The sequence below is a fragment of the Pituophis catenifer genome, unplaced genomic scaffold (assembly GCF_029215685.1).
Source record: "Pituophis catenifer annectens isolate HBS135680 unplaced genomic scaffold, rPitCat1.0.hap2 SCAF_2, whole genome shotgun sequence".
Taxonomy (NCBI): domain Eukaryota; kingdom Metazoa; phylum Chordata; class Lepidosauria; order Squamata; family Colubridae; genus Pituophis; species Pituophis catenifer.
The window spans coordinates 40,638,201-40,648,820 of NW_027256882.1; the positions used below are offsets into that span (position 1 = coordinate 40,638,201).

The 10,620-nt window shown below is 44.5% G+C and overlaps 1 protein-coding gene across 2 annotated transcripts in view; it reads left to right on the top strand.

Moving 5' to 3' along the window:
• ABCF1 (ATP binding cassette subfamily F member 1) overlaps nt 1-5,002 on the top strand; it is a 43,289-nt gene extending 38,287 nt beyond the window's left edge. For both annotated transcript variants that reach the window (XM_070936687.1, XM_070936688.1), the window contains exons 25-28: nt 1,721-1,889; nt 2,316-2,380; nt 2,944-3,016; nt 4,454-5,002. In XM_070936687.1, coding sequence (XP_070792788.1) covers nt 1,721-1,889; nt 2,316-2,380; nt 2,944-3,016; nt 4,454-4,620 — 474 coding nt within the window. In that variant the 3' untranslated portion in view covers nt 4,621-5,002. The remainder of the gene's footprint in view (nt 1-1,720; nt 1,890-2,315; nt 2,381-2,943; nt 3,017-4,453) is intronic.
• The last annotated feature ends 5,618 nt before the right edge of the window (nt 5,003-10,620 follow it).

A 10,620-nucleotide genomic window follows, 5' to 3' on the forward strand; every position in this document is an offset into this window, starting at 1 on the left:
TTGGTCATAGGAAGCGGTGCACACATAGCAGTTGTAGCTTTGGGTTGGGTGTACTCTGCTTGGAGAGGGGATAGTTTGCTTGCAGGATATCCAATATACCTTTTGGTCTTCCACGCATTACCGTGTTTCCCCGAAAATACGACCTACTCAGAAAGTAAGTCCTAGCTTGTTTTTACACGTGCGCCCAATAATAATAATAATTTTATTGTTATTGTACGTGTATACACAGTACACCCATACAACGAAATTCACTTAACACCCAAAGACCAGGTCCAACACACATAACAATCCCCAAACACATTCCCACCCACCACAATTCCCCCACCCCTAAACCACCCGAACAGACCAAGTAATACTGTCCAACAGCTCACTGAGGGTGGCTGTCAGCACTTCAACCTGAATTTACTCTAGTGCTGACATAAGAAGAAGAAGAGGGGCCAGCTGGCAAGAGGACGCTTGACACTTCACCTACTTATTTTCATTGCAGATAATATCCCCTAGGAGATGAGAGGGAGGGGGGGCATTCCTGGGAGCTTAGGTAGTAGATATGGGGAGAGTGATTTGGAAGAAGGCCAATGAGACGCAGAGATTTGGGGAATAGAAAGGGAGGGTCTGGGGTCAGGAAGCCAGAGCTGGCTATGCCACGATCGGGGCCAGATTGTCGTGCTTAATAAAATGAAAGATTTCTTCAAAGACTATCTGTTTGGAAATGCAATTTATTTTATTTGAAGACGATATTGAAACCTGACAGTGGCCCTTTAGTTCATTATTAAGTGCAATTATAGTCCTACCCCCCCCAAAATAAGCCCTAATTAAGACCCTGCCCACTCCAGGGTGCACAGATGAAAATTAAGCTGGGGGGGTGGAGCTCCCCTACTACTTACCTTCAGACAGTTGCAGCCAGGTCTCACACACCTTGGCCCATTTCTTCTGCAGCTGGCAAGGCTTTCCTGAAGGCCTCTGTAGCCGATAACAGAGCTCCTGATCAATCTGGAGCTCTGTTATCAGCTACAGAGGCCTTCAGGAAAGCCTTGCTAGACGAAGACGTTCCTGAAGGCCTCTAATAGCGAAAAAGAGGCCAGGGGCGACATGCGCAGGTGAGGTGAGATAGTGGACCACACACACACACACACACACATACATACTCTCTCTCTCTCTCTCTCTCTCTCTCTCTCTCTCTCTCTCTCTCTCTCTCTCTCTCTCTCTCTCTCTCTCTCTCTCTCTCTCTCTCTCACTGAAAATAAGACCTGGTGTCTTTTTTGGTGGCAAAAAATATAAGACAGGGCCTTATTTTCAGGGAAATACGGTAGTATGTCTGCATGCACCTGCTTCTTCATGTGCTCAACTTGGCAGTTGAGACTTAGAGTAAAACATCGTCACACAATTTGGAGACTGATTTCAGGACAGCATCATGCGTTAAATTAGAATTAGGCAACCTGGTTATTTCCTGCCTGACGGTTTAGATTCCATTTCACGTCATCCCAGCTGACATGAGCCAGCGACAAGGGCTGATGGAAATTCTAGTCCAGGAAATTAGGAAGGCTTCTGACAGCCTTAACCTTGGCCAAAATGAATTGGTTGGAAGAGAGATGGGGAAGGTTTCAGAAGCAGAATGACAGAAGGCACCCTGCAATGCCAGCTGTGGCAGGTGTGAATGATGTGAGTTAAGTTTCAGTGGCCGTTTCACCCAATTTTTCCTCTTTTTTTTTTCTCCTGGTAGAAAGTTGGCTTCTTCAACCAGCAATATGCCGATCAGCTGAACATGCAGGAAACAGCCACTGAATATCTTCAGCGCAATTTCAACCTGCCTTATCAAGATGCCCGTAAATGTTTAGGGCGGTTTGGTCTTGAGAGTCATGCCCACACCATCCAAATTTGCAAGCTGTCTGGTATGGGACACTTTTCTTTGGAGAAGGGAAGGGTGGATGGTGGGCCAAGAGCTTCACAAGGAAGGACAGGGGCTGCTAGCATAGCTTTCTCCACCTTGGCCTGTTCCAAATGTGTTGGATAATAAACGTTGTAGCTAAGCACACCTGGGGGGGGGCACTAAATGTTGGAGTTTTAGTAATTAATCTGTGTCTTGAGCAAGACATTAGACGCAGGCTGTAGAAAGATAGGCCAACGCTGACAGCCTTCAAAGGGGATTTGGTGGGTTCTTAAGATGCTCAGAAGCTCTGATCCCTGTTTATACTTCCAGATGTCCTTTCAAATTCTGATGGGGGAGATGCTGTCTGCATCAATTTTGAGGAAGCAAGCATGGTTTTGCTCATTTTCTAATTCCTCCTTTCTCTCCTTTGTTGTTTTCCCATTACCAGGAGGACAAAAAGCTCGCGTAGTATTTGCCGAATTGGCTTGTAGAGAGCCAGACGTTCTTATTCTGGTGAGTTTATCTACAATCATCTATATCAGTGATGGCAAACCTTTTCGGCACTGAGTGCCCAAACTGGAACGCATGTGCGCACCAGTCTTCGGGTTTGCCGGCCAGCTGGTCTTCGCATGTACTGGAGCAGAAACCTGAAGACCAGCTGGCCGGCACACACAGGCCTGTTTTTTGGCCATTTTTCGGGCTGTTTTTTTGGGCCATTTTCAAGCCGGTTTTGGGCCATTTTCTGGGCTGTTTTCAGGCCGTTTTCTGGTGCTCCAGCGCCTGTGAAGATCAGCTGGCTGGCGCACACATGTGCGCTGGAAACCAGAAGAGCAGCTGGCGACGGCACGCATGCCCACAGAGAGGGCTCTGCGTGCCACCTCTGGCACGCGTGGCATAGGTTCGCCATCACTGATCTATATTGAAGCCTGTGGTATTTTCCCCCAGCAAACCCAAATCCTCGCCTTGTCTCCTTCTGCACCAGCAGGTTTCATAGGCTATCAGCACCATTCTCCCATGGTGGAAGCTGAAGAGAAGCCAAAGTGTCCTTAAATGTCTCTTCCTTCCCTTTCCCCCAGGATGAACCTACGAATAACCTGGACATTGAATCAATCGACGCCTTGGGAGATGCTATCAATGACTATAAAGGAGGTGAGCGAAAACTTGTTGGCTCTGAATTCCAGTGGTACTAATACGTGATATATGCACCTCTGCTCGCTCTTCTTACCACTATGCTGTCCTTAGAAGGAAGAAAGGAAGGGGACCAGACATTCCTAAAGTGACATTGTCCTAATCCCCATGATGGTGAACCTATGGCATGTATGCCACAGCTGGCACTTAGAGCCCTCTCTGTGGGCACGCTAGTTGTCGCCTAATTCAGCTCCACCGCATATATACGCACGCACCTCCTGCTGGCCAGCTGATTTTTGGGATGCAAGGGGGGGGCCGGGGCGCATGCGGGAGACGTGCACTCATGTGCAGGGGGGTCACGTGGGAAGGCGGGGACACGCGCATCACGGGGGTGGGGGCAGAGTGCAGGGGGTGCGGCCTCCCCGCCCCAGCCCATTTTTGTGCCCAGGAGGCTGCAGGGAAGCCTGCTAGACTCACAACAGGGCGTGGGGGGGCGTGGCCCGCCCCCTGGCCCGTTTTTGGGGCCAGGACGCTGCAGGGAGGCCTGCTAGGCCAAAAACGGGGGAGCAGGGGGTTGCATGCACATGTGCGGGGGGTGGGGGGGAGTGTGGGGGGGGTCCCGTGTGCATGTGCGGGGGCGGGGGAGTGTGGAGGGGTCATGGGCACATGTGCAGGAGGGACGCATTTCATTATGGGTGCCAGCACGCACGCATGCAAGCTTTTGGCACACAGCGAGAAAAAGATTAGCCATCACTGTCTTATCCTGTCCCATATCTTGCCTTTGTTATTGTAAATCCACTTTGCTCTATCCTATCACTTGGCAGGATGGGAAAGACTGAGAATGAAGGGCACCGTCTTAGTACCTAAGAATGATAAGTTTCTGGTCAAGTCACCATGAATGCCAAAACTAATACATTTGTAGGTCAGGGTTGATGAACTGAATAATTTGTACATAAACACAATTGAAGCCGCAGTGCCCAGCCACACCGGGCTTTGGTGCAGATCTGGAAGGCAGCACCCCCAAAATAAACAGGGCTAAGACTTCACATTTTGAGGGGTTTTGAGGATTCTTGGTGATTCCTCAAGTACTTATGTTAACCATTCATTCCCCCAAGAAAGAATAGAAAAACTAAAGATAAGCCAGATTTTTAGCCTTGCTCTTTCCGGTGTTCACCGAAGAAACGATAGGTTGTCTTTTTTTGCACCCTCAACCTAAGATATTTGATGGCTTAAGAAATAATTGCTTTTTAAATGATTAGATAAGTTTGGAGGAGCTTATTTGGGAGAAAAATCACCAGCTTGCCTTCCTCTGCTTTAGAAACCACTTGGCAGATGGTTGGCTCATGTTCAGTTCCGAATGGCAATCTCTGGACAGCTCTTGAGTGCACCCAAGGAAGAAATTTATTTTTTTTTTAATGGGGGCTTGGAGGTCTTGCTTAACCCATCTGTCTTTTTCAGCGGTGATCATTGTCAGCCATGATGCTCGGCTTATCACGGAGACCAACTGCCATATGTGGGTGGTGGAGGACCAGACAGCCAATCAGATCGATGGTGACTTTGAAGACTACAAGCGGGAAGTGCTGGAAGCCTTGGGTGAAGTCCTGGTCAATCGACCAAAAGAATGAGGCCTTGAGGAGCGGAGTCACCAGAACATGCACAGCCTGGTTTCCATTTTTTCCGGTGGAAACTCCGCCCTCTCAAAAATGTAGGGCTTTATTTATGTGACACGGAGGGACAGATCTGAACGTATGCAAGGAATTAAAAACTGTTGATTTTAACTCTTCTTCCCTTTCTCTCCCACCCGCATGGAAAGTGAACGTCTCAAAAGGTGATGGGTGGGTGGGTGTCCCATCATGCCTCCCCTCCCTCCCCCCCGGCCCCCGAGCAGACATCTTGGAAGACCACTCTCACTTTACACATCTCTCTCCTTTCCTTCCACTATTTTTAGGAATAGTTGGAACACAACATGTAAACTTAATAAATTAAAATGTGGCCGTCGCTCTTGTGGATGGAGTTCCCTGATTTTTTTATTTTTTTTTTATAGTTTGGTCAGTACAGATAGTCCTCGACTTACGACTACAACGGAGCCCAACATGTTTGTTGCTAAGCAAGACAGTTAAGTGAGTTTTGCTCCCGTTTTATGGCCTTTCTTGCCGCAGTTGTTAAGTTAATCACTGAACTTGTTAAGTTAGTAACACGGGGGTTACTGTATTGAATCTGGCTTCCCCGTTGACTTTGCTTGTCAGAAGGCGATCAAATGGTGATCCCGTGGCCCCCCGGGACACGGCGACCGTCATAAATATGAGTCAATTGCCAAGAGTCTGACTTTTGACCATGAGAATGTTCTAACGGTCATAAGTGTGAAAAATGGTCATAAGTCACTTTTGCTATAGTGGCGAATATCTGTAGCTCGGGTGAAGGATGAGGATGAAGTCTTGTTCTCCAAGCTTGTGGGTTGGTTTCTGAATGTTTCATTACCAGGCTAGGTAACATCTTCAGTGGAATTGAAGGGATGTTGGTGTCAGTGTTGTTCTGTTTATAAGGGCTCAGGTGTGGGTGTGTGAGGTAAGGGTCTTTTGATGAGTCAGCTTTGAGTCATCTGTGGGTTTTGTGATAAGGAGATTACCTCAGGTCAGGGTCGTTGGGAAGTGAGTGGGGGGGGGAATTCCATGAGTTGGTTAAAGGTCGATGCTGTCTCTGGATGGTCAACTCCACTGAAGATGTTACCTAACCTGGTAGCAAAACGTTTGGAAACCAACCCACAAGCTCGGACAAGTTACTTTTTCAGTGCCGTTGTAACTTTGAGCGGTCGCTAAACGAACTGATGCAAGTCAAGGACTACCTCTTCAAGTTGCACTGTTTGGCATGCATCGTTTTCAGTCAGTGGAGGACACCCACAATAAATTGGTGGAGAAAGCAAACAAAGCTCACCATATTCAGTACACTACCTCAAGGGATGCTTTTTTTCCCTTCAGTTGGGAGAAACAGAGGACAGTGAAAATGTATAGAGATTGTGGATTGTCCACTTCTGCAGCTTTCGAAGATAGGACAGGTCCCTCTCAAGAATGGTTTAATACACTTTCTTGTAGATTGCAGAAGGTTGAATTCAATGATCCTTGTGGTCCCTTCCCGTTCCACGAGTCTTTGGTTCTTTTGAGTCCATATATGGAAGCAAGACCAATGATCATAGCAATCTTTTCAACTGTCCCCTTATCTTGAGAGATTCCTAACTTGACAAAAGTCTAAGTTCCAAAGGATAGGCAGTCTGTCCCTTCTGGGTCTGTTTTACAACTCCCATTGCTCCTCCTTATTGGTCCCAAATGTGCTTTTTCAAGAGGCAACTTGAACAGGACTTCCTGTTTTTTCTTTGAAGACACTTCGCTTCTCATCCAAGAAGCTGCTTCAGCTTTGACAGAATGGTGGGAATGTAAGAATCCTATTCCCCACCATCCAGTCAGAGATGAAGCTTCTTGGATGAGAAGCGAAGCGTCTTCAAAGAAAAAACAGGAAGTCCAGTTGCCTCTTGAAAAAGACAACCATGTCCTGGGTGACTTGAGAATCTCCATAGACATCCTCCTTATTGGCTAAGATGCCTTGGGTTAAATAAATATTACTAATCAAATAGTTGGACCATAAGGAAGGCTGAGCGCTAAAGAATTGGGGCCTTTGAACTGTGGTGCTGAAGGAGACTCCTGCGAGTCCCTTGGACTGCAAGGCGATCAAACAGGTCAGTCCTAAAAGAGATCAACCCTGACTGCTCTTTAGAAGGCCAGATCCTGAAGATGAAACTCAAATACTTTGGCCACCTAATGAGAAGGAAGGACTCACTGGAGAAGAGCCTAATGCTGGGAAAGATTGAGGGCAAAAAGAAGGGGACGACAGAGAAAGAGGTGGCTGGATGGAGTCACTGAAGCAGTTGGCGTGCTTCATGGTCTCCGGGGGATGGTAGAGGACAGGAAAGCTTGGAGGAATGTTGTCCATGGGGTCACGATGGGTGGGACACGACTTCACAACTAACAACAACAACAAATCAAACATCTGAAGGGAATGTCAGTGAATCATACAAAATGGATGGAAAATGTAATGGACTACTATAGCCATAATTGAACCATAATTTTCAAGCTACACACTCATCTTGAATCTTGCAGAAGGTTAAACAGGTGTACTCGCTTTGTATGTCAACACTCATATTTGCTGATTTTCAGTTTCATCTTCTTTCTGAATTTCAGTATTTGTATCACATCTCTTTCAATCACATGGATACCTCAATAGGGTTCAAACCAAGGCAGTTCATAGGGGGATTTTTTGTCATACACCATTAGGGCTACACTACCCAGTTTCCCCAGTCATCCTCAAGATGCTTCCCAGATAGCAATAGGAAATAAACTGGGTTATTTTTTTTACACATAAGGCAGAAATGCCTCTTAAAGTCTTTTTCACTTGCAATTTGGTTTGATCCAGCGGTGAAATGCTCCCGGTTCGGACCGGATCGCCTGATCCGATAGCGATGGCGGCGGATGGTTCGGAGAACCAGTAGCAAAAATCCCTGCCCCCCCCCCATGCCCAGCTGAGCCGCACGATCATCAGAGGCTTTTTTTTTTTTTTACTTTTAAAAGCATTTTTTCTACAACCTCTTCGGCCGAAAAAATGCTTTTAAAAGTAAAAAAAAAAAAAAGCCTCTGATGATCACGCGGCTCAGCTGGGATTGTCAGAGGCTTTTAAAAGCATTTTTTTCTGCAACCTCTTAAGGTTGTAGAAAAAAATGCTTTTAAAAGTAAAAAAAAAAAAGTTGGTCACGCCCACCCAGTCACTTTACAACCCCCTCACCAAGCCATGCCCACAGAACTGGTAGTAACAAATTTTACATTTCACCACTGGTTTGATCTTAAAAACAGGAGTTAGAAATCCTAGAGAAGTTCAAACAATTTCTTAAGTAGTCTGTACAAACCGCCTATTGTGATAGCAGTGAGCTTGGGTCAAATGCATTTTCCACAAAGAAAATGGATGTTTTTAGGTAGTTATAGGAGAGAAAAATATTTACAGCAAGAGGTCTTTGAAATTCCAATGTCCAAGCTCTTATCCTCCGTTTTCTCTTTATTAAATTGTACATACTGAATTCATCCTCCAATGTTATACAGATACTAACATTGTTACCATTTGAATTACAAGTAAACAATATATAATACATAACACAAAGTAAAATTAAACATATCCAGGTTTTTGTATCATCAACATTTTCCCAGGTTATTTAAAATGTCCTCCCTTGCTGCAGGATAAAGATTGATTGCCTTGTTGACAGATTTAATGCATAGTAATTAGCAAATTGGATGGATTTAGCCTTCTGATATTACATAGTACCGTAATTCGTCGGCTTGCCCACCCCTTGATCAATACCAGTATGTACTAAGGATGTTCCTTCAGCGTGTGCCTAGATACACAACAGAGATTTAATTGGAGGCCACTGTATCAGGGTGAACTGTCCCCTATTACTGTACTTAAAAAATCAATAAATAGCTTTCTAAAAGTCCACACCATTACCAGAACACGTAGTGCAAAAAGGAATACGCATACACCATGTTTTTACCTCAGACTTGTATTTTCATTTTAGCCTTTGCAGTCGGGTGATTTGTTATTGATACTCTCTGAAGAGAATCAAGATCATACGTTTCCTTCTACCCACGACTGAAAGTAAAATGTGGGCCTTTGTTTCCTGTTTACCTAATTCTGTGACGAATTTCTAGCTTTTGACCATTTGTATCAAAACATACAAGAGAGAAAAACATACCGACCCTGGATGAATTCTTTTGCAGACATACAGATGAGCTTCACCTAAGTATTATTTGGTTCAATAAAGGTTTCAATAATGCTGCAGACGGTCATCTGTAGATCAAATCCCAAGGCTGCTTGAGAATTCCCAGAGCATGCTAAATACTACCCTACCATCTGCACACAGTAACTGACCTCAAATTCATCTGGCACACAAGATGTGTTTTATGATACTGGCCTACTTCACAGGACATGTTGTTATAATGTTCAGTTTGGGTTTAATCTGTTAGGTGGCCTAATCACCGTCCTTTTAGCAACCTCGATTTCATGGTATGGTTTTTGGAGCAAACCATGATTTATTATGTGTAGAATCCCTGCCATTATAAGGAACCCTACCTGTAGTAAGGAAACTATGTTTACTGGGTGGGGGGGAGATAATTGAACGACAGATAACAATAGCATGCTTTATGCTTGGAAGTAGCTACCTTTTAAATCAGCCTGTTTGTACCCTGTAGATTATTTATTCATTTTTATGTCACCCATCTCACTGTTACAGTGACTGGGGGGGGGGAGGGGTATGTAGTTTTAAGGCAGAGATATAATGGCTTTCCTGGTAGAGAAGTCTATAAATGGACTCTGGGCAAAAGCAAACCAGCTTAGTGTCATCTTAACAACTGCTGACCCAGATCCTTTATATGAACCTATTCTTGATCCCGTTTTTATTGATCACGCAAGAGTGATACTTCTATAGAAGGAAACAAAATTCTACCCAAAGATTAATCAGGATATTAACCATGACAAGGACACCTCCTACTCCAGGTGTTATTTCTTTGGTTAACTCTTGATTGGTGGACACAGTACCTGCTCCTTGCAGATTCTAAGAGAATATTTAGCCTCCCTGTTTTTGTGGCGTGAACTATCCTGCCTTAAGGCTATTCCGTAGAGCGTTTGAGCCTCCAATTGACTGTTATATCACAAGGATCAAATCTCCACCCACCTGAAGTTGTGAAAGTGCCAGGGCCAATGCACTACATTGTTGTGTGGTTAAGGACCGTCAACTGTCAAAATTCTTATCTGTCTTCTAAGCTTTCTAAGTCACCATTAGGGTATCAATTCCAAGATCACTTAAAACAGAGCTGGGCAAAGAATCTAACTGAATTTGTAGGGAATTCTTGTGCGAGGAGTAGCTGATCTTAAGAACTGGACACACGGTACTGTTTTCAACAAACTCATTAGAAATGTATTTATTATTAACTTGATATGCCACCCATCTCACCCTTAAAACATCTAGTTTTATCCTAAGTCAAAGTTCTGTGTTGTATTTTGCTTTTTCTTGGGTTTCTTTATTTTGGCCCCTTGGCACTTTTCCTGTGAAAAAAGGCAATGCTATGGAAGATAAACATGACTAATTCGTTCTCTCCATACCAAATTATGCCTAGCGGGTCCTTTCCAAGGAGGCAGCTCAATAAAAGGCAAGAGTTCTGAGGGGAGTAGTACTTAAACTTGCGATAATCGGAAGGATAGTAGAATGAAAAATCTAGAAAAGCTTAGCTACCCTTAGTAAACAAGGGTTACCGAAGGGAGCAACTCAGTAACATCCGGAACGTGGAGGGAGAATGCACAACTTGCTCCAAATTATTTTAAAGAACAGATTAGTTCAATGGAAAAAAAAAATACAAGCAGAAAAGGCAAAGTTTCAATTTTACATAACAAAATTATTTTTCACATACTATTTTAGTGTGGTACTTGGGAAGGATGGATTACACACAACAAAAGATGACCTTGCTGCATGCTGTAAAAAACACTTGATTTTTCCTTGAAAGTTGTTTCGGTACACCAAGTCAAGTCTTTTATAAATC